The 23,809-nt window shown below is 33.5% G+C and overlaps 1 protein-coding gene across 1 annotated transcript; it reads left to right on the top strand.

Moving 5' to 3' along the window:
- The first annotated feature begins 3,219 nt into the window (after nucleotides 1-3,219).
- LOC145639069 (immune-associated nucleotide-binding protein 9-like) lies at nucleotides 3,220-8,965 on the top strand. The gene is made up of 6 exons (XM_081690199.1): nucleotides 3,220-3,375; nucleotides 4,259-4,507; nucleotides 5,304-5,581; nucleotides 6,988-7,152; nucleotides 7,236-7,370; nucleotides 8,572-8,965. Exons 2-6 carry the CDS (start codon nucleotides 4,276-4,278, stop codon nucleotides 8,782-8,784), a joined length of 1,023 nt encoding a protein of 340 aa, XP_081546325.1. The 5' UTR covers nucleotides 3,220-3,375; nucleotides 4,259-4,275; the 3' UTR covers nucleotides 8,785-8,965.
- The last annotated feature ends 14,844 nt before the right edge of the window (nucleotides 8,966-23,809 follow it).

Below are 23,809 nucleotides of genomic sequence, written 5' to 3'. Positions count from 1 at the left end.
TTTCATTCACAGAAATTTTTTGATCATCAGTAAACTTAAACATCATGTCAACCAATTGCAAAGGCCTACATTTAGTTTTAAATGGCCGCAATATGCAAAATTGAAATAATAATGCATAGTCACACAAACATGCATGTTGAATTAAAATTTTTGAGAGCACTCCAAAGTAAACAAAGTTACTTACGTAGGTACATCACCACCAGCTTCACCAGCTTCAACTATTGATTTCTTCGTTCTTATCCTTTTCCTCTTAACACGAACAAGAGCAGTAGCTTCAACGCTAGGTTCGGATTCATCTTCACGAGTTCTCTTTTGCCGAGATAAAGGTGAACCAGTTGCAGGAACTTGATGATCATGAAGCTCTCTAGAAACATCTTCTTCAGCAACATTCTTTTTCTTTTTTAGCTCTAGTATTCTTCTTCAAGCCATTGGCAACATTTGTATACAAAAGAAATCAAAATGTAAATTATAGTGACCTTACTGAAACAATAGTGACCAGAAAATTTAAGACCGTGACATGTCATTGTAAAGTGCACGTTTATGCAGCATATATGATACACATGGAGCACTAAAAACGGAACCAAAAATAATCAGCAATGCTACTTTAAAAAAAAATTGAACAGTTAACATGCATGATAATCAGATCGAACAATTGGTTATATGAAAGCAATTTGTAGCAGGTTCAGTGGTCCAGCACAGAAGAATATAGAAAAGCTCCTTTCATATCTTAGGAGATCAATAAATAGTATATCATCAATAGACTAGATAATTCTACTAACAAAATATGGTAAACATACTTCCAACTAAACTAAGACATGCTCATTCAATCTAGCAACTTAGAATGGTAAAAAAAATATTTTAAAAATGGCCCTTCCCTTGTAAAAGAGAAATCATAAACAAGATACAGGCACTCAACCGTATTATGCTTGAATAAACAGCTAGTAAAGAATCTGGTTTCTAAATTGTCACTGAATAATATCATAAACTTTATTCAAACAATTTCAAGCAATAAGCATCAATCCACCATTCCAAAAAATAGGCAAAATTTCCAAATTATTGAATTACAAATGGAGGTGGGAAGATTTAAGCTTATGACGTATCGTACACAAGTCCTTAGTTTTACCTAATAAGCCAAGGCCTCATCAGTTGGACAATTTTTATTGTTATTGAATATAAATCACAATTCACAAATCATACGTGACTCTATACACTATCGTTTATGGTAAACTTTAAGCAAAAGTACAACAATATCTTTGATCAGATAGACTATCAAGTTAGTAACATATATAATCCCTCCACCTCCATCCTCAAGGAAAACATGATTTTTCACTTACACATATATAAGTAATTAAGCATGCACTTTGGTCATGGATTAGTCATGTGATATATACTAGAATTGCAACTTAGATGGCATATAGGAAACATATTGATATCAGAGTTACATTCTAATTAACAAGTTGTTACTTGTTAGTACTAATAGGAACCGATTGCTAGGCAATCACAATCAAGTGAGAGTTAGCTAGTTTGATCTTTATACTTTTCTAAACTACTAACTAGATACATTAGACAAACATATAATCTATAAATATTACTATCCCAAAAAATTTAAATATATCATAAAGTAGCAAACAACAATTAGTCAACTCAAAATTGCACAATCATCATCGAGAACAACACATTATCAATAAAATTGAATGAGAAAACAAAAAACAATCAAAATTGAACGAAATAAGAATCAAACATCGCAAAACCCTAGATCTTCACTACGAAACAAAATTCAAACAAAAATTCATGCAAATAGTTTCAATTAAAGAAAAACAACAATTAATCAGCTCAAAATTACACAAATCTTCATCGAGAACAACACATTATCAATAAAATTGAATGAGATAACAGAAAACAATCAAAATTGAAAGAAATAAGAATCGAACATTGCAAAACCCTAAATCTTCACTACGAAACAAAATTCAAACAAAAATTCATACAAATAGTTTCAATTAAAGAAAAACAACAAGTAATCAGCTCAAAATTACACAAATCATCATCGACAACAACACATTATCAATAAAATTGAATGAGAAAACAAAAAACAATCAAAATTGAACGAAATAACAATCGAACATTGCAAAACCCTAGATCTTCATTACGAAACAAAATTCAAACAAAAATTCATACAAAAATTCATGCAAATAGTTTCAATTTAAGAAAAACAACAATTAATCAGCTCAAAATTACAGAAAAAAAGAGATAAACAAAGATTACAAGAAGGTGGTGGTTCGTCGACTTTTGTAGCCGAAGAACGAAGGCCACGTTTTCGTTGAAATGCAGCACCTCCTCTGGTTCTCGCCATTGAAGTAGTCGAGCTGAAGCGAGAGAAAATGCAAGAAGGGAAGAGAGAGAAAGTGTCAGATTGTTTGTGAAAATAAAGGAAAGAATTAATTTGGAACAATTAATTTGTAAGAAATAAGTTGGGAGAGTAATGGCTTGGCTGAGTGAGTAAAGTCACGTGAGATATTTGGTCCACAATAATGTTATTGTGGACCAGGTTTATTTAAGAAAAATTACCCCATCCAAACCCACTACTAGTTTTTTTTTATTATATCTTTCCTCTTACATTCATTACTTTTCAATAAAGTATTAACCCAACTATCTTTCTTTTACAATTTTTTAATACTCCAACTGCCCCACTTACCTCTTATTTTATTTAAGTCAATTAAATTGCCTAAAAATATATGCCGGTCAAACTGTAACACTTAAAAAAACACGGAGGGAGTATATATATATATATATATGTATTACTAGCTAGATACAATCAACATATATTTGTTTTTTTCAATATATTTAGTTTAACATATATATTGGGTAACCAAGTACCCCAACCGGTTCCGAGTTCAAATAATTGAGAATTGAAATTGCAACCAGTTCCTTAATTTATTACCCGAATTGGAACCATCGAGTCCAATCTCGGTTCTGCCAATTATGGTTTCGAACCCGTCGGTTCCTAACCAATTCTGGTTTCATTTTTGGGTATCCGGAATTTTTGCTCAACCCTACACGTACACGTACACTTACACGGCTACATGGTATATCCGGATATATTTTTGCAAAAGATCTAATGAGGACATTTTGGGATTTTTTTTTACAACAATTTTGGGAAAATACATGCTATCATAATTCCGCAAAATTCTATAACAATCTTAGCAGTTGCGATAAAATTTGGTATGATAAAACTTTTTACCCACTCCATGTTAAGCTAATCCTAGTAAAACAAAATTTATCCAATTCTTCTTCAAATTTGATAAATATACCAAGACGCATTCAGATTTGTCTTTTTACATTCCTTCACATTCAAGGGTTTTTCCTAATTCTTCTCTGGTGAGTTTTACCCTTTCTTCTTCATCAATCTTCCCCAATTCCTCTCTCTTTAATTTTCCTGCTCATTCCAATCTTCTCTTATCTAAATTGCATCAAAATTGCTGTTATTTATAGGGTTTTTATTTATTTATTTTTTTTTAATTTTGCTTCTGAAATTTTATTATGGGTATGTAATTATATTGATTAGTTTTTATATACAAATTATGTTCTTTGATTGCTTTTTTTGTTTTCTTTTTCTTTTGTGAATTTAGATTCTTCCATTGATAAGAAATCTGAGTTGAATTGGGGTTTTTATCGTTTTGTGATCATGGTGAATTAGGGTTTTTCGTTTGATTGTGTAACTTTGTGGGTTTTGGCTGTGTTTGGTTTAGTTAATGGAATTTTGTTTGTGCAGAAGTATTTAGTGATGATCAATGAGATTTTTTTTTTCTTCTTCTCTTGATGTTTTATTCCAAACCAAACTCTTCCTTCTGGGGAATTGTATTGCTTTTTGATGTTCGCAATGTGATTAACTTGTTGAAAATTCTGATTAATTTTGTAATCTAGCTTAAAATTTTGATTTTTATTTGTAAGATTTTTGGTTTTTTTGGAGGGTTTTAACCAATGTTAGATTTTAATTGTTTTTTAGTTAGATGATTTGCTCTCCTTCCTTTCCACAAACTTCTTCCTACTTTGCTTTCCTAGTCGTTCGACAAAGTATTTATGTTTATGTAACGGCGGGAATAATATAATTTTTACTTTTTGATGATAGTCCGTGAATAATTTACATGGGTTTAGTTTTGATGAGTTTGATTGAGATATTATATTGAATGTGAAATGCTTTTCTTTTGCATTGATTGATATTGAAAGCAGGCTCTTAAGGTGGGATAATACCTTTTTGCAGATATACAAATTGATAGAATGGGTGGAAGCTCAGTTGAGGATGATTGGGACTTTCCTTCCCTATCGAATGGGGCTCGAACTATTGTTTTGGTTGGACGTACCGGTAATGGAAAGAGTGCAACTGGAAATAGCATCCTTGGAAGAAAGGCATATAAATCTAGAGCCAGCTCATCTGGTGTTACAAGCACCTCTGAACTCCAATCTACCATGCTTAAAGATGGACAAGTTATCAATGTAATTGACACACCTGGTATGTGATGTCAAATGTGTTTTATTTTTATTTATTTTTTTTTTTTTTAAATATATTATTTTATTTATAATTTTTACTTGTTGGGTTTTATGTATGCAATTTTGTCAATTGAGTAGAGAATATATTAATCTTGCCCACCCAAAATTCAAAAATACTTGTATAAATCATGCATTGGTACCAATGAGTGCCAATATACTAAGTATTAAATTTGAGATGCCATTTGTTCGTTTGTTTTAGCATTTATCATTTAGACTGGAACACAGGTTTCTTCTCTAAAAAGTGCATAAGCTCCTTTTTTTTTTTTTTAAATGAAGAGTGAAATTTTTAGTCTATTGAATCACTCAGGTTCCTCTCTTTTTAGTCTATTGAACTTTGTATTATTCCTCGAAAAAAATTCATATATAGCAAATATTTTGTGTACACATGTTTTTCCTCTCTTTTTATCCCCCTTACCCTTCCATTTATAAAACTATCAAAATTTTGTTTTTGTATCCTCATTTTGGGTTTTCTATTTTACACTGCCCCTATTTTTGGCTCACTATGTTTTAACTTATTTTTAATCCACTTCATTATATCACTTTTCATTCTTTATTACATATTTTGTGGATGGTTTTCTATGACGATTCATGTTAGCCGGCTACGACTTTGTTGTTATAAAAAATTTGTATAATTTTTCTTTTTAAATTTTGTAATTCTTGAGTTGTTGATTTATATTTTTATTTACCTTTTTACTATGATATATTAAACAAAGTTGTGTATGCACTATTCTAAATAAGATGTTCGTGTGGAACTGTAGGGCTCTTTGACTTTTCTGTTGGACCTGAATTTATCGGCAAAGAGATCGTTAAATGTATTGAGTTGGCTAAGGATGGGATACATGCTATACTTGTCGTGTTCTCTGTGAGAACACGTTTCTCTAGAGAAGAGGAAGCGGCGTTGCAAAGCTTGCAAACATTCTTTGGCCCCAAAATTACTGACTACATGATTGTAGTGTTTACGGGAGGTGATGAGCTTGAAGATGATGATGAAACTCTGGAGCAATATTTGGGTCGTGAGTGTCCAGAGCCTTTGAAGGTAATTTGGCATATGTGCTTTTGCTTGATTTAATAATTATCTTTGTCCAGTTCTTCAGGCTTGTCACATTGCTTGTTCCAATTGTACATATAGTATAGTCTCAGTCTCTATTATTTCCTGTTGGAGGGAGTATAATTACAGACGTTTACCTAAATTTATTAGATTTTATACGGAAATTATTTCTATAATTTTGTATACTACTCATACCAGTGAAGAAGGTGAACTTAAATAGAAGCTAGAGCCTTAGAAATAAACTTTGCACTCTTTAAAACTTGCATTGTTTTATCGGTTGATTTAGTACATGTATAAAGTCTGTAAGCATGCAATATTTTACTTGCTCCTTGCATGCATAAATTTTGTAAATGTGAATGTTAGATGATTGAATGTAAAATTCCTCTGAATTTTACATGATGTCATGCATGTGTAAAAGTTAATCACTTCTTTAGATATTGGATAAAAACCTATCAATTAAACCTATTATTTTTCTTGGTCTAAGGGCATTTTTCTCAGTAATCTGATTCAAGGTTGGTATAACTTACTTTGAAGTAGCTGTCACATGCCTACATTTATAGAAGATCTTGGGGATTATGCAGTAACTTTAATCCTTTTTTTTTGTTGCTCTCTATGATAGATGTACTGAGGTAGTCACTCGTTTAAACTCACAAGTCACAACACCTTTTTTGTCATCTTTTTGTTCTAACAAGGAACAGGGTTAATTAGATTACTCGGTTTAGGGTTTACAGCTTGTCGGAAATGTCTTTCCTTCTAGTTAGCTGGATAGTGTATGGGACTCCTACAATAGATAATGTTTTGGAAAATCTACAAGTGCTCTTTATTTTTTATTTTTTATTTTTTTTTTGGTTACCTTTTTTTGCTTCATAATAAGCTATGTCCACATCATTAATCTTTGTATCGTCAAAGTTCCAACTGATCTTAGAGTCACTGCAGTGATCAGGTCAGCTAGGTGGCTCGGGTGAGAAGGTGAATTTAGATTAGTTACCTTTTTCTTGTAGTTTTTGTGTTACCACTGTCATGATCAGGTTGGCTAGGTGGCTCTTTAGAGTCTGAATTAGATTTGCTAATTTATCTTGCAAATACTTATTTATTTATTTATTTTTTAATAAGAAATTAAAATTAATTATGGAAGCTAAGCTAAAGTGACGCTTTGTAGTTAAGTTATATGTTTAACAGATCTACACCTTAAGTCATCCTAGAGGCAATCTAGTATCAACAAATGTTTGAGGGTAGTGTTCTGAAATTATATTTTTCCCTTTTTAGCCACAAATGACTCTTATTCTCTCAAGTGGTCATGGTGCTAGGTGAAATTTGCCTGGTGTTACATAATAAAGTCTGCTTGATTTACAGAATGTTCACGTTGATTCTAATACTTTATTTTATACTTGCAGAAAATTCTTGATGTTTCTAAGAATCGCTGTGTTCTTTTTGATAACAAAACGAAAGATATTGCGAAGAAGGAGCAACAAGTTCAGAGGCTTCTTCAACTAGTTGACAAGGTCTCTGAAGCGAATGGAGGGAGACCTTACACAGATGAGTTGTTTAAGGAACTGAAGGTGAGGATTTTTTATGCTAATTATGTTCTCTCTTTTCTGTCGTAGTCATGATAGCCTTTTAACTATTGCACCTCATTGTACAGGAAGGAGCAATGAAACTCCGTCGCCAAGAAAAAGATGTTGACTCTTTACAAGGTTATGATAAAGTAGAGATATCTGCATTGAAGGAGCAGATGCATAAAACATATGAGGAACAACTTAAGCGGATAACTGAAATGGTTTGATACTTTGATCTTCTTTCCTGTTTGGCATTTGAGTTGACAATTATTTTTTGATAGTTAGTTGATGTCCGAGATCAGTTGGTTTTATGTGTTGCTTATGTTTTGAATTCCAGTTTTTAGTAATATATATATTATAAGTATGTGACCAAAGTTTATTTAGTAGAAAATGTCCTATAATAGGATTAGGTATGATTTTTGAATTGGACATAATTGACTTATCTAATACGTAGTACAATCTTGATGTCAAGATACATGATTTTTTTTTTTCTTCTTTAAACCTGCCACCCTTGTCACAGTTTTAAGGAATGGAACAGAGAAGGTAAATAGACAAGTAACTTAAAATTACTTGACACTGATAAAAGAGAAGAATTGGGTTATTAAGGTTGTTTTCAAAATGTGTGCAGACTGAAGAGGGTATGTTGCAAGTGTAAAAAAAAAAAAAAGAACAAGAAATATGAAGTATCTAATGGTGTTGAAAACTTTCCTGCTGTCTTGTATATGCACCCTACCTCTGTAAGCTATGAGTATGTACAGTAAATATAGATTATCTCAGCCTTCTACGAGAATGATTGCTCTGTGACTTTATCTGAAAGCTGTGACTAACTTGGCGTCAAGTGTGCCAAATTTTTAGAGAGAGAGAGGGGGGGGGGGGGGGGGGGGGGGGGGGCGGGGGGACACTATCTCATAGGACTATTGTTATTACCTTGATGGAAGCTTCAAGGTATTTGTGATTTCAGTATCTTATCTGCGCTTGAAGCTTCATTTATCCTAACATCTTATCTGGGCTATAGCCAATTAGATGATGAGTTTTCTGGCAGGGTTGAGACTTGAGATGTAACAGTGCTTGCTGGAGTGTTTGAATATTGTGAATTTCAGTTCCATTGAGTAACATCTTTTCGGTATCAAGTTTATACCTGATAAGTTTATTTATTTGGAGTTGGAGACTCACTCTCTCCCTCTTTGATTATATTTATTATATTATTTATTTTAATGTATAAAGAAGTGTTGATTGGACACATGACAGTTGTAGGCTTGGTAGCAATTGATTGATGGTTGATTGAATTTAGAATATATTAACCAGGGTCATTGATTTTGAAGATGAATCTCTTGAAGTCTCTTTTGCTCAAATTCTCACCCATAGCCTTGTTTCTACACGTACACGAGATAGCTGTAAATTATGTTTTTTTTTCGTGTGTAGGTTGAAATGAAGCTGAAAGAGACAACTCAAAGACTGGAACAACAGTTGGCCCAGGAGCATGCTGCAAGGGTGCAGGCTGAAAAGTCAGCCCTTGCTGCGCAGGCAAAATCAAATGATGAGATTCGAAAGCTTCGGGAGAACTTAGAGAGGGCAAAGCAGGAAACTGAGGAGCTCAGGAAGCAGGCTGCTAGTGGCAAGTGTGCCATTCTTTGATATGGCTTCTGACCATAGTACCATACGTTATTAATCTATTTTGAGGCAGATAAAACTCCATTCTAAGTATTTGATAACTATGGATTGTGGCATGTGTATATATATATTTTCTTGTCATGGTTGATGGATAAGTATTGCAAATATTTGGTATCAAGCAAATGAAGTGTTTTCCCCCCTTTAATGTGCTGTTTTATTTTCTGCACATCATCTTTTATATATTGTAGGTATGCTCTCTTACATCAAACTCTGAAGCTAATTCATATGATGCTCTCAAAATCAACAGAAAGATTTTGAGATCACATTGGTAGAACAATAGACAGTCATCGTCAATTTGTCGTCACATCTAGAATGAAAAGATGATTCAGGCAGGCGAATACGGGGAATTCTTGGACTCTAACTATTAGAGTCATAAAAGACTCTAATATGGGCAAAAAGGTAAATTAAAAAAAAAAACAATTATTAAAAACATTAAGGGAAAAAAAAATATCTATTAAAAAAAAAAAAATCTATATAAAAAAAAAAGCTCTTTTCAATTTTCTTGTTCAGTTTAGAACAAAAATTAATTTCCCAAAAAAGAAATTCTAGCAAAATGAGTTATTTGTTCTACTATTTCCTCAAATGAAGTTTGACAAATTTGCGCCAAAACATGGCGGGGTAATAAACTGTTGGTGTTGTTCTTGTTCGGGTTGATGGTATTTTCCAACAATCCTTGATATTTTTTTTTTTTATTTTATTTTTATTTTTTTATTTGCGCTTGATGGTATTCTAGTAGATCTTTTCAATTTTTTGTTCAGTTTAGAACAAAAATTAATTTCTCAAAGAAGAAACTCTTGATTTCCTGCAAATAAGTTATTCGTTGTGCTATTTCCTCAAATGGAGTTATCAACATGTGACAAATTTCGGTGTCAACACATGGTTGTAAACTTTGGTGTTGTTCTTGTTAGGGGTGAGCATAACAGGGTACCCTGTAAAAATTCCAGGAACCGGAACTTGTTGCAACAGGTTCCTCAAAATGGGAATTGGAACCGGAATCTGTTGAACAGGTTCCTGGAAATTGGGAATCGGAACCAGAACCTACTAGTTTCGGTTCCAATTCAAGGTACCCTGTATTATAATATACTCACTAACTTTTTCACGGATTTTTTAATAAAAAACTTGTTGGTCACTAATTTATGATGTTTGCAACTTGCAAATAAGACAAACTAATAGTAGTTGTCTAACAAATTTAATATATATATTTATATAATTGTAATTTTGATATTTATTATTTTAAAATTGAGTAAGAATTAGTGTATAATTTGAAATTAAGTGATACTTTTATCAGGTACAAAGTACCCTACAGGTTCCGGTTCCAAAAAAATTGAGAACCTGAACCGGAACCTGTTACGACAGGTTCTCCAGTTTGCTACCCGGAACACGAATTAGTGTATAATTTGAAATTAAGTGATACTTTTATCAGGTACAAAGTACCCTACAGGTTCTGGTTCCAAAAAATTGAGAACCTGGACCGGAATATGTTACAACAGGTTCTCCAGTTTGCTATCCGAAACCGGAACCTCTTGTACAGATTCCGGTTCCGAAACCTGCGGTTCTTAACAGGTTCCGGTTCCGATTCAGAGTACCCTGATTTTTTTGCTCACCCCTAGTTCTTGTTCTATCTTTTGCTCTTGATGGTGTTTTTTATGATACCAACGAACTTGTTGATGCCCTTGATGGTATTCTCCAAAAACTTTTAATGATATTCCTTTTTTTTTTTTTATTCTATTTTATTTACGTAGTATTTATTTATTTTTTTTGCGCTTGATGATAATCCTTTAATGGCGATAAATTAAGTATATTTTCAAAGGCATGATAACAAAAATTTATCTTCATGCATGTGTGGTATTAAATTGTCTATTTGTTATCACTCCCCAATACGAGTTTTATTTGTGTTAAAAGGTTGTAATGAAAATTTATATAAAAAATAAAGTACTTAGGGATAAATTTATAATTTTACATCACCACAATTGGCAAATCTATAATCTATCTATAATTTCTATAATATACTAAAGTAATCATCGGTGAAGGTTCCGGAATGACACTTGTCACAACGAGTTTAAAAAAATTTTCGCCTTAAAATTTATTTTTAAAGTACATAAAAAGTAAATTAAAAATTTGTGAACAGAAGAGTAGGAAAGATATTTCCATTTGTACAAAGGCCTTGTTTGGTAAATGGTTGTTGGCGGTTGGCTGGTTCACTTGGCTTGTTTGACCAGCTGGAATGTTTGACTGTTTATAATGGCTTTTGAAATTGGCTGTTTAAGCTGGCTATTTATAAAAGTGTTTGGTAAATTAATTGTTGGTTGTTGACTGTTTATTAGATAATTTGTGGGCCAACAAGCCAAAAGCCAACAAAAAAGCTACTCAAAGCAGCTTTTTCATTTTGGCTTAAAAGCCAGTTTTTTCGCTGACTAAAAAGCCAATTACCAAACACATTTTTTGGCTGTTTGACCACCTAAAAAAGCCGAAAGCCAAAAGCTAACCAAAAAGCCATTAAAAAGCAAATTACCAAACATGGCCAAAATCTTCTTAATATCTCTTGTCAAAAAGATATTAAGTAAGAAGATTTTGTACAAATGGGAAAAAAAAAGCAACAATAAAAAAATAGAACAAATATGTCAAGTAAAAGAGAGATTATGTTAAAACAAATATAAAGTCAATTAAAATTTAATATTTAACTGTTAATGGATCATCTCAACCAAAAGCTTAAATTGATTGTTGAGGCCCAGAAATATGTTTTATACTCTATTACTCCTCCCACATGAAAGGTCCTTTGGGCTTGAAATGTGCATGCAACACAGGCCCACCCATACCTGGTGCTAATTAATTCCACTTTGAAGAGGCGGATGAGATTTGAACCCGTGACCTTTGTGTCACGCTGGCTCCGATACCGTGTTAATGGACCATCTCAACCAAAAGCTTAATCTTTTTTGGTTGAGATGGTCCATTAACATGATATCAGAGCCAGACCCACGGTATGGGACCTCTAATGGTTTGAGTATTTTGCCAGGCCCAAAGTTTGGGACCTTTAATGGCATTAAGTATTCTGGGCCAAATTGAATTGGATCAAGTGATCCTTGAGCTAAAGGGACCTTACATGTAAGCTTTTGGTCGAGTTGGTCCACTAACATGGTATCGGAGCCAGCGTGACACAAAGGTCACGGGTTCGAATCTCATCCGCCCCTCCTTCAAAGTGGAATTGATTCGCACCAGGTATGGGTGGGCCTGTATTACATCCACATTTCAAGCCCAAAGGGCCTTTCATGTGAGGGGGAGTGATAGAGTATAAAACATATTCCTGAGCCTCAACCATCAGCTTAAGCTTTTGGTTGAGTTGGTCCACTAACAATAACCAACTCACTACAAATTATCCATTAAAATTTCAAATATATATATATATATATATATATATATATATATATATATATATATATATATATATATATATATATATATATATATATATATATATATATATATATATACACACACTACGTATTACTATTACTATTACACCGGCATTACATTTTTAAATAATATGAAACAATTCATACAAGAGTATATAATACGAATCAGTTATAGAAACTTTTCATAAAAATAATATGTAACAATTACAATGACAATTCAGAACCATATACTATCAGCCAATTTTTCCCCCCCTTTCATTAAAGGTTTTTCCTTACCATTTTGTCAGAAAAACTTGATAAAATTACGTTGATTTCATTTATTTAGAGATAATGAATAAAATTGCATATTTGCATAGATAACTAAAAAGATAAAATATATATAGCAATCAGGAAACTAGATCAATGAATCAATCATTAAACAAATGTTTCTTAGCTTTAATTACACATATCACATCCATAATATATTTTTAGCTTACAACTTTTTTCTTTATCGAACCCTCAACCTTTTATAACAAGAGTGACTATTTCACCATCTAAGCCAATTAACAAGTGTGTTATTAATATGTATAAAAAAAAAAAAAATCATATAAGTGCAAACCACAAGGTTCTATTAAAAAAATATAATTATAAAAAAAAAACTCAATTTTGTTGTAAAATAAGGAGAAATATAAAGATTGAGAGGGAATTGAAATGTGTATTCTACTTGTATTTCATATGATGGAGGTATACATATATATATATAGTAGAATAATTGATAGAGTTTGCTTGGAGAATAATAAACCCTAAACTCTAGAAAGTTCTAGAGTGATACAAGATGGACATCCACAAATATGTTTAGATAAGATTAAACCATATATCTAGAATATTCCGGAATGATATAAGGAGCATAATGGTTTTCCACACGATATTTCATAACACTCCCCCTTGGATGTCCATTATCGAAGACTGTGCCTCGTTAAAACCTTATTAGGAAAAACCCCGTGGGATAAAAACCTAATGAAGGGAAAAAAGTACAACATTCTTCGTAATACGCTCGAGATGCTGCCTCATTAAAAACCTTACCAGGAAAACCCAATGTGGGACAAAACCATGGTCAAGGGAAAAAGAGTGCAGCGCGTATTTTCTCCCCCTAATGAATACATAACTTGAGATCTTCCAGTGCCGCAACAATTAATTCAATATGTTTGGATATCTTCTCATATGTAGTAAGTAAAATATCATACGTTGATCTTCGAATCTCCTAAGCTGAAGTTGCATCTTCAATTCTTCAAGTCTTCACGTGAACATATGAAGTGTCTTCATTTCACCATACATGTGTTTATCTCTAATATCATTATTTCAAATCTCTGTTTTATAATTGATTTATAAATTAAACTTATGCGATTATGACTTCTTCTGGAAGTTGTTAATAATAGAAATTGATGATCATTATTTGATCAAACATTTATTAATAATCATTTGATCACAAAACTTGACATTATTAATGTCATTCTTCAATCTCATATAAATTATAACATATGTAATTATATACATTGATCATGGTTCTTCTAGACCATAAGAAAACAGTCTCACGCATAAGTATCCCGTTTCTTTAGAAGTTTCGTAATTAACTACACGATAATTTTTCTGCGAATACAAATTGTAAATCTCACTAAATCTTATATGCTCAAACTTCAGGTTGAGGTGTCACTGATGTATTTGCATAGTCTTTTCAAGAGTTTGATAGTAATTGCATTATTCTAGAGATAAACTTTGTAGGGCTAGATATATAAATACGTCGTATATAAGTTCTTCAGGAACTCTTCTTACATGATTCATAACGTGCAATTAAATAGGTGTCATCAATAATTTCATTACAATTGTAAGCCAATTAGAATATAACTATCTCTTTCTAATTTTCATCAAAATTGTAAATATGTCTTACTATACTTTGAATGAACATTCACATACACCACATTGTAAGAAATTAATCCATGCAATATGAGATATATAAAACATGATAACATATTAAACAAATTATACAATGAGTAATGCGTCTAATTTCCTACATATGCAATAAACCATTAACCTATGACTCACATGCACATGAATATAAGACTTAAAATGATGCAAGACACTTTACAGTGTGGATTTAAAAATCCATATTTCATTGGACTTCGGGTCCATGATAAACTTATGATCATTATCATTATGTCGACATCAAAATGTACATATATTTCAGATCCCTTACTTATTAGTTCATTCCATTATGTATATGCATATTATTCATCGGTTCCATTATGTACCGGTATCATAAAATTCCTTTAACTTACATTCCGCATGCTATTTTACTATGATATCTTAATACATTTCTCCTTGGTACCATCATAATTTTTTCTTACATCATAGGCCATCTATTATAATAATTCAGATATCTATACCACTTTTAGGGTATTTCATACACTATGGTATTTATATACTATTACACTATTAGTGTCAATTGCACTATCTTGCCAAATATCATATCTATTAAACATATCTTTATTTTGGAACCGATCATATACAACCTACACATCAGGTGTAGTGATTCAAGTACAATTGGCAAGATTTTATCTCAATGTATACACATAATTAATATGACCAAAATGTATCTTCAACGCTATGCAACATGAGTCATAATTGAATACAAATCAAGTCATAAATGTGCAACATATCTTGATAATGTATATACAAAAGTTGGCATATATAAAACTTTTCAAACTACCATTATAGGGATTATATTTATTATTTATTTATTTTAATTAATTTTTCCAACTTTTGCTAATTCGTTCTTCTCCCCCTAAGTTGGTAAAATATCTCATTTATAGAGACATCTTATTATATACTGTTGACCCTTATGAGGTTTTGATGATGTTAAGAATTGAGCAAACTTCCTTTTAATAAGGATTTTCTAGTGTTGTGATGTTGGCAGGTTCAGTAAGCGTAGAGGGCTGAAGTAGGAACTGGAACAAAGGAACTTTAGAAGATCCATGAGGACAAGTAAAGAACAGAAGAAGAGTTCCAGCAATGGAACTTCCCGAAGTTTCTCAACAGGAACTTCAAACGGGTGTAACGACCTGGTTCTGGTGTAATGCTGGGGCAAGCCTCAACAATCAAGGATCAACACAAAGATCAAGATATCAACCGAAGAAGATGGACTTCATAACTTATAGTTGTGTAAAAGATAAGTTTGTTTTCGTAGGATGATGTAAACATATAAATGATAGATATGCCTGGAACTTATTAGAAATCAGATAAAGCTTGGCAAACTAACTAATTCGTAAAAGATAATTATGAATTTTATAAAAAAGTACTTAATGAGTTTTATCTCATAAAATCTGGTTTAACTTGGTTTTATCTTTTTTATAAAATCTTATCTTTTAACAAAAACGAATTTGATAAAATTTGGTTTTTATAAAAACGAATTTAAATCTGTTTGGATTCGGTTTTAAAGAGGATAAGATCAGATTTGTGTTTGATCTATCTTGTTTGCGAAAACCCTAGTTTGAGAAGCTGAGGAACTCCTATAAATATAGAAGTATTTCAGCTTAGCAAAGTGAGAGTTTTAAGCGTGAAAACCACTTAGTGCTTAAGAGTAAGTTTGCCAAAAGGTTTAAGCTTTATCATTTTGATTTCGGGTTTCATGTGTAGCTTTCCATTTATGTGTTAGAGTGTGTTTTTGAGTTGTAATTGGTTTTGGGGTGAGATCGTGAATTCTCTTAAATTCACGCAAGTGTATGAGTTTGAATTCTCTAAAATTCGAGTGAAGACTGTGAGTGCACAGAGAGTGAAAGGAACCTGAGAAGTGTCTTGGGTCACCTAGGAAGTGTCCTGGGTAAGGGGAAAAAGGGTCCTGAGAAGTGTCTTAGGTCTGGTAGGAAGTGTCCTATCATAGAGTCAAGTGTCCGTGGTGGAACTTGCAAAGCAAAGGTCTGTGTAATAGGTTGTACTAGGAGAGTTGCCTATTATAGTGGAATTTGTTCATAAGTCCCAATAGGGCCGAGGTTTTACTTCCAGTTAGGCACTGGATGGTTTCCTCGTAAACTTGCTGTGTGCTTAAGTTTTCTTTATGTTTTTATTGTTTATTTCCGCTTAAGTTCCGCGATTGGAACCTACTACTATTCACCCCCCCTCTCGTAGTAGTTCATCTAAACTAACAATTGGTATCAGAGCAGGTTCTCACGAGATTACAAGCAACCTTGTAGAGTAAAGTTCCTGAAGAGATGAATGCACACGAGAAACTTGAAGAAGGGTATTCCACCCAGAGACCACCAATGTTCAATGGCAAGTTTTATTCATACTGGAAGAATATAATGGAGATATTCATCAAAGCTGAAAATTACCAAGTATGGAGAGTCATTGAAAACGGTGACTTCGAGGTAACAAAAACCAATGCAAACAAAGAGGTAATCCCTAAACCACTAGCTGAATTTGATAAGGAAGATTATGAAAAATTTGAGTAAAATGCTCAAGCTGTGAAAATCTTGCATTGTGGACTAGGACCTCATGAGCACAATAGGATCATGGGTTGTAAGTCTGCAAAGCAGATTTGGGATTTACTACAAGTAACACATGAAGGAACGAATGAAGTTAAACGTTCTAAAATTGATTTACTAATGTCTAAATATGAAAGATTTGAAATGCTACACAAAGAATCCATTCAGGATATGTTCACTAGATTTACTAACATTGTCAATGAGTTAGAATCTTTAGGCAGGTCCATACCCATTGATGAACAGGTAAGGAAAGTCCTTAGAAGCCTTCCTCAAGATGAGAGATGGAGATCCAAGGTCACTGCTTTACAAGAATCCAAGGACTTCACCAAGTTCAACCTTGAACAGCTCAATGGTTCCCTGCTTACTCATGAACTTCATCTTGGAGCTAATACTGAAAGTTCCAAGAACAAAAGCCTTGCTCTAAAGGCTTATGAATCAAGTGACAGGAAACAGTGATGCTGAACCTGAAAAGCTGTATCCAATCAAAGACTTTACCCCTAAACGTTGGAAATATCAAAAGTCTCATCCAGTGGATATAATTATGAGTGATATAACCAAAGGAACTCAGACCAGGTCACAGCTAAGGAACTTCTGTGCATTTTTCTCATTCCTATCTACTTTGGAACCAAAGAACTGTGATGAAGCCTTACAAGATGCAGATTGGATCACAGCCATGCAAGCTGAACTAGGAGAATTCGAGCGAAACAAAGTTTGGCACCTAGTTCCTAGACCGGAACACCAGAAGGTCATAGGTCTAAAGTGGGTGTTCAGAAACAAGCTTGATGAACATGGAATCATAGTAAGAAACAAGGCTAGACTGGTTGTCAAGGGATACAATCAACAAGAAGGAATAGACTTTGATGAGACATTTGCTCCAGTTGCCAGGTTAGAAGCTATACGCATTCTTATTGCTTTTGCAGCTTTTATGGAGATTAAGTTGTTTCAGATGGACGTCAAATGTGCATTTTTAAATGGTCTATTAAAAGAGGACGTCTATGTGGAACAACCTCCTGGATTTGAGATCCAGATTTCTCAAATCATGTCTATAAACTTGATAAAGCTCTCTATGGGCTAAAACAAGCACCAAGGGCATGGTATGAGAGGTTGTCCAAGTTCCTGTTAGATAATGATTTTAAAAGAGGCAAAATAGACAAAACTTTGTTTTTGAAATCTAAAGGAACTGACATTTCAGTTGTACAAATATATGTAGATGATATTATTTTTGGTGCAACTAATGAATTTTTGGTGAAGTATTTTGCTGACCTTATGAGTGGTGAGTTCGAGATGAGCATGATGGGTGAGCTAAACTTCTTTCTTGGATTGCAAATTAAGCAAACTGAGAAAGGAATAATGATTCACCAACAAAAGTATGTGAAGGAACTCATAAAGAAATATAAGATGGAAAGTTCCAAAACTATAAGAACACCTATGGGAACCAACGCCAGACTGGATGAAGACATAGTTGGAACTTGCATAGATCAGAAGATGTATAGAGGTATGATAGGTTCCTTATTATATCTAACTGCTAGTAGACCTGATATATCCTTCAGTGTAGGCTTATGTGCGAGGTTCCAAGCAAATCCAAAGGAATCTCATCTCAAGGCAGTTAAGAGGATACTTAGGTACCTCAAAGGAACTGATAATTTATGTCTCTACTATCCAAGGAATGAATCAATTGATTTAGTTGGATACACGGATGCTGACTATGCAGGTGATTTAGTGAATAGGAAGAGCACATCAGGTATGACTCAATTTCTTGGATCATGCTTAGTTTCTTGGGGTTCCAAGAAACAGAATACAGTTGCTTTGTCCACAGCAGAAGCTGGATATGTAGCTGCTGCAGCTTGTTGTTCACAAATGCTGTGGATAAAACAACAAATATGTGATTTTGGTTTAAAATTTGAATGTGTTCCAATTTATTGTGATAATACTAGTGCTATCTGTATTTCTAAAGATCCAGTGCAACACTCTAAGGTTAAGCACATCCACATTAGACACCACTTCTTAAAAGATAATGTGGAAAAAGGCTATATTAAGTTGGAATTTTGTCCTACTGATAATCAAATTGCTGATATTCTAACTAAGCCTTTGAGCAGAGAACGCTTTGAGAACATGAGACTGGAACTTGGGATGATCAAGCTGAATTGATTGCAACTGAAGTTCCTAGATATGGCATTGTCAATTAACAAGATCAATTAGAAGAATAAAACATCTACCACAAATTTGGTGTGATGAACATAACGGGAATGTCACCGTTGGTAAACTCTTGGAGGTCAGTGCAATTAACTCTTATTTAAAACTGTACATACTATTCAAAGCAATGTAGACTTGTATGTGACTTGTTCCATAAATTATATTTTTGAAAAATCAGTTTTTCTTTTCGAGAAGATTTATCTTCTGGAATTATCTTTTATTAAATTTAGTGTGAAAAGATAAATTCTTGATTTAAAAAAAAAAAAAAATTCCATCCGGATTAGTTTTCAAAAACAAGATAAAATTCATTGTTCCTAAACTAAACCCTTCTACTTCAATACACCGCTTCAAAAAATTTACTCCCTTATAAATACTACCCAACCAACCCCATTAACTTACCATCACATCAATTAAACTCTAGAACTACCCTGACCATAAAATTTCTACAGCTAAACCACACAAAAATTTCTACAGCTAAACCTCAACCAACCATGGCCGAAGAAAACCCTAAGAACCAAGAAGAGCTATCACCTCCCAGATCACCTAGCCCACAACCACTCAGCCAAGAAATTCCTATTGTGCTACTTCAAACCACCTCAGAACCAAAAAATACCAAGCCAAAAGCCGTTGAGGACACTGCAACTTCCTCTACTGGAAGTTTACCCAATGTTCTTGATCGAATCGGGTTATGGAAGAAGAGGAAAGCCGAAAAAACGGAAAAGTCACTCGAAGATCAAATTCTTGAAATTGATATGATGGCGAGGGACGAGGAACCCGAGGAAGAGAAAGAACATTCTGAGGGGGAAGAAGATGAGAAGGCACTGGGAAAATTTGCTGACAGGTATGTTGTAGGCTATAGAATTGATGATGCATGGTGTAATAAGGTGAATTTTGAACTTCTAGATCTGCTTAAGTTCCAGGGTTGGGATTTCATGTTTACTGTTAAAGCTAAAAATTATTTGTATCCACTGGCTATGGATGAATTCTGTAAGGAATGTGAATTTGAGGATGGTGTGTGTTATAGCAAAATTAATGGTGTTGATGTTGAGTTTGATGCTGCTAGAATAGGGTCTATTTTGCAAGTTCCATGTGAGGGGTTTGATACTTACATGAAAGGGGCTGTGACTGTTAAGGTAGCAGGGCATACTAAAACTGAAATCATAAATTACTTAGGGGGTAAAAAGGGTGTTAGCGTGATGAATCACAATGATCTCTCTCCGTTGCACAAATTGCTGTTTAATTTGGTAAAGAAGTCCTTGGTTCCAAGGACTCAAAAGAAAAATGAATTGTGCTACTTAGATATGGCCCTAATCTTTTGCATGTCTAAGAAGATTAAAATTAATTTCCCAGCAATTATGATCCAACACTTAGAGCACTGCATAGAAAAAGAGATAAAAGTTGGATATGCTGCGATTCTTGCTTCTGTGTTTGAAGATTTAGGTGTGCAATTGAGGGATTTTTATGGGCATATGAGGGAGAAAGGAGAAAATGTGATCAATGAAACCACTCTGAGAGGTTTGAGTATTGCTGTAGTGAGGGGGAAGTGTGTGAGGTATGAAGCTGCTCAGAAAAGGAAAGAAAAGGACGAGGACTCACAGGTGAGAGTTCCTGTCAGGAAGAGCAGAAGGCTCTCTGGTGGAACTCAGGGTAGGACCAGTGCTGCTGATCCCTTGGAGTTGAGTGAAGGAGATGGAGGAGCTGATGAGCTAGTAGCTGATTTATCTAATAGACTTATGCAGGTTGAAGGACAGCTCCTTGACTTGTCAGGGAAGATAAAGGCTATGGAGAGGACTGACGCTGCTCAGGCCAAGGAGTTCCACAAAGCCATCTCAAGCCTTGAAGCAAAAATGAAGAAAGCTCAAGAGGACAACAAAGCTGATCTTGAGAAAATTTTACAAGCGCTTGACGCTTGATCACCTATGCAGACTATCTTAGCCATCCCCTAGCTTCATATTTTCTAATGGTTTTTGGAACAATGATCTGTTTTTATTTGGATGTTTTTGAACTCCTTTGCTTCTGAATATTTTGGAACTTGGTCTGTAATATTTTTAAGTACTCTGGATGGTTGGTTTTGTTAAATGCTATGGAACTCTGTCTATACTTGCATGCATTGTTGAGAATAAACAGGAAAATTTGTGTGAAAGTACTAGCTTAAGAGAGCTAGCCAGCGCTGCTTCCAGCTTCCCACATTCGATGAATTGCCTGTGGGGCTGTGAGTAGATGAATAAAACTTTGAAAAGTCACGTTTTTGATAATGCCAAAAGGGGGAAAAGCAGGAGCAAACTTGAAAGCTGAAGTTGTTCTAGTTCCAGTTGAGTAAGTAACAAAGGTTGTTCTCTTCTCTAAATTTTTCTTTGCTTTCTGTTTGTTTTTCATTCTCTTTTCATTCTGTTATTAATTTCTGTCTTGTTTCTTTGCTTTGCTTATATGAAAAAAAGAAAAAATTGAAAAATGAAAAATTAACCTTCTGTTTTTTACTTATCATCCTCAGAAGTTTGCTCAGTTTGTCATCATCAAAAAGGGGGAAATTGTTGACCCTTATGAGGTTTTGATGATGTTAAGAATTGAGCAAACTTCCTTTTAATAAGGATTTTCTAGTGTTGTGATGTTGGCAGGTTCAGTAAGCGTAGAGGGCTGAAGTAGGAACTGGAACAAAGGAACTTTAGAAGATCCATGAGGACAAGTAAAGAACAGAAGAAGAGTTCCAGCAATGGAACTTCCCGAAGTTTCTCAACAGGAACTTCAAACGGGTGTAACGACCTGGTTCTGGTGTAATGCTGGGGCAAGCCTCAACAATCAAGGATCAACACAAAGATCAAGATATCAACCGAAGAAGATGGACTTCATAACTTATAGTTGTGTAAAAGATAAGTTTGTTTTCGTAGGATGATGTAAACATATAAATGATAGATATGCCTGGAACTTATTAGAAATCAGATAAAGCTTGGCAAACTAACTAATTCGTAAAAGATAATTATGAATTTTATAAAAAAGTACTTAATGAGTTTTATCTCATAAAATCTGGTTTAACTTGGTTTTATCTTTTTTATAAAATCTTATCTTTTAACAAAAACGAATTTGATAAAATTTGGTTTTTATAAAAACGAATTTAAATCTGTTTGGATTCGGTTTTAAAGAGGATAAGATCAGATTTGTGTTTGATCTATCTTGTTTGCGAAAACCCTAGTTTGAGAAGCTGAGGAACTCCTATAAATATAGAAGTATTTCAGCTTAGCAAAGTGAGAGTTTTAAGCGTGAAAACCACTTAGTGCTTAAGAGTAAGTTTGCCAAAAGGTTTAAGCTTTATCATTTTGATTTCGGGTTTCATGTGTAGCTTTCCATTTATGTGTTAGAGTGTGTTTTTGAGTTGTAATTGGTTTTGGGGTGAGATCGTGAATTCTCTTAAATTCACGCAAGTGTATGAGTTTGAATTCTCTAAAATTCGAGTGAAGACTGTGAGTGCACAGAGAGTGAAAGGAACCTGAGAAGTGTCTTGGGTCACCTAGGAAGTGTCCTGGGTAAGGGGAAAAAGGGTCCTGAGAAGTGTCTTAGGTCTGGTAGGAAGTGTCCTATCATAGAGTCAAGTGTCCGTGGTGGAACTTGCAAAGCAAAGGTCTGTGTAATAGGTTGTACTAGGAGAGTTGCCTATTATAGTGGAATTTGTTCATAAGTCCCAATAGGGCCGAGGTTTTACTTCCAGTTAGGCACTGGATGGTTTCCTCGTAAACTTGCTGTGTGCTTAAGTTTTCTTTATGTTTTTATTGTTTATTTCCGCTTAAGTTCCGCGATTGGAACCTACTACTATTCACCCCCCCTCTCGTAGTAGTTCATCTAAACTAACATATACCAACTTAGTAGACAAATTTGCATTAATAAAATTCACTTCATTAGGAGGATCACAATCAAAATTTATCTCTTCTAGAGAACAATTTCAATGAAGAATTATTTATTCATTAACTTTATATTTCATGTGTATTTATTATTAAATTTTCAATAATATTTCTCTTCTGAAGATCAATGTCAATGAGGAGACATATGTTGTGCAGTTGTACGTTTTTCTTTCTTCTCCTATTTCATATGTGCTGACATATAATAGCTCCAATCAAAAGAATTGTTATACAAGCATAAATCACTTGCTCGTAATTCTAGTTGGTGATGATCTTCTGGATTTTTAAAGACTTAAATAGTATATTTGGTGAGCTTCTAATCACTTGATAGTTGACAATAATATATAAGTTATTTTGGTGAACTTCTAGTCAGCCATTACTCCTTTATATAAAAAAATCAAAACATATTAAATCTTGAAATTTTCATCAATACAAATTATTAATTATAACTCACAATCCAAATATAACTCAATCTCAATGTTACGTCTTGCCATTCAATTCATTTTATATATTTAACATTGAGAAAGTGTCAGCACGTTATCAAATGAAACTTCAGGTTTCTATTACAGGTAATTATTATTAAACCGGATGGCTTAATTTAATTATTACATCCAATCACTGCTCTAAATTTGAACTCTGGTCAGTTTTCAACACTACTAGTGATCACTTTATTAAACTTACTATATGCATGGCCATGAATGTCATGTGATTTTAGAACACCAACATGTGTTTCTTTATACAATTGGCAAGACAATCAATTAATATTTTATCCAATAATTACTCATACTCTACTGGAGTTTAAACTATAAACTTGATACATGTTAATCTTGTTGGATATGTCATACTCTTCTAGAGTCTTTTATATAATCATGAAACATATGAACTTTACTAAAAGTGATTTCTTCTAGAAATATAATGATATTTACCACTTCCTCAAATTTGTCATTGTCAATAGTAACTCCTTTCCTTTTCAAAGATACTTAAT

This window comes from Chenopodium album, chromosome 7 (assembly GCF_948465745.1).
Source record: "Chenopodium album chromosome 7, dcCheAlbu1.1, whole genome shotgun sequence".
Taxonomy (NCBI): Eukaryota; Viridiplantae; Streptophyta; class Magnoliopsida; order Caryophyllales; family Amaranthaceae; genus Chenopodium; species Chenopodium album.
The sequence above is the reverse complement of the archived record's forward strand: the minus strand, read 5'-3'. Positions and strand labels throughout refer to the sequence as shown.

Bases quoted from the DNA above. Each gene is read 5' to 3' on its own strand.
- LOC145639069 (XM_081690199.1), top strand. From the start codon at position 4,276: ATGGGTGGAAGCTCAGTTGAGGATGATTGGGACTTTCCTTCCCTATCG. The intron at 5,582-6,987 runs GTAATTTGGCAT...TTATACTTGCAG, and splicing joins AGTGTCCAGAGCCTTTGAAG to AAAATTCTTGATGTTTCTAA. The intron at 7,153-7,235 runs GTGAGGATTTTT...CTCATTGTACAG, and splicing joins AGTTGTTTAAGGAACTGAAG to GAAGGAGCAATGAAACTCCG.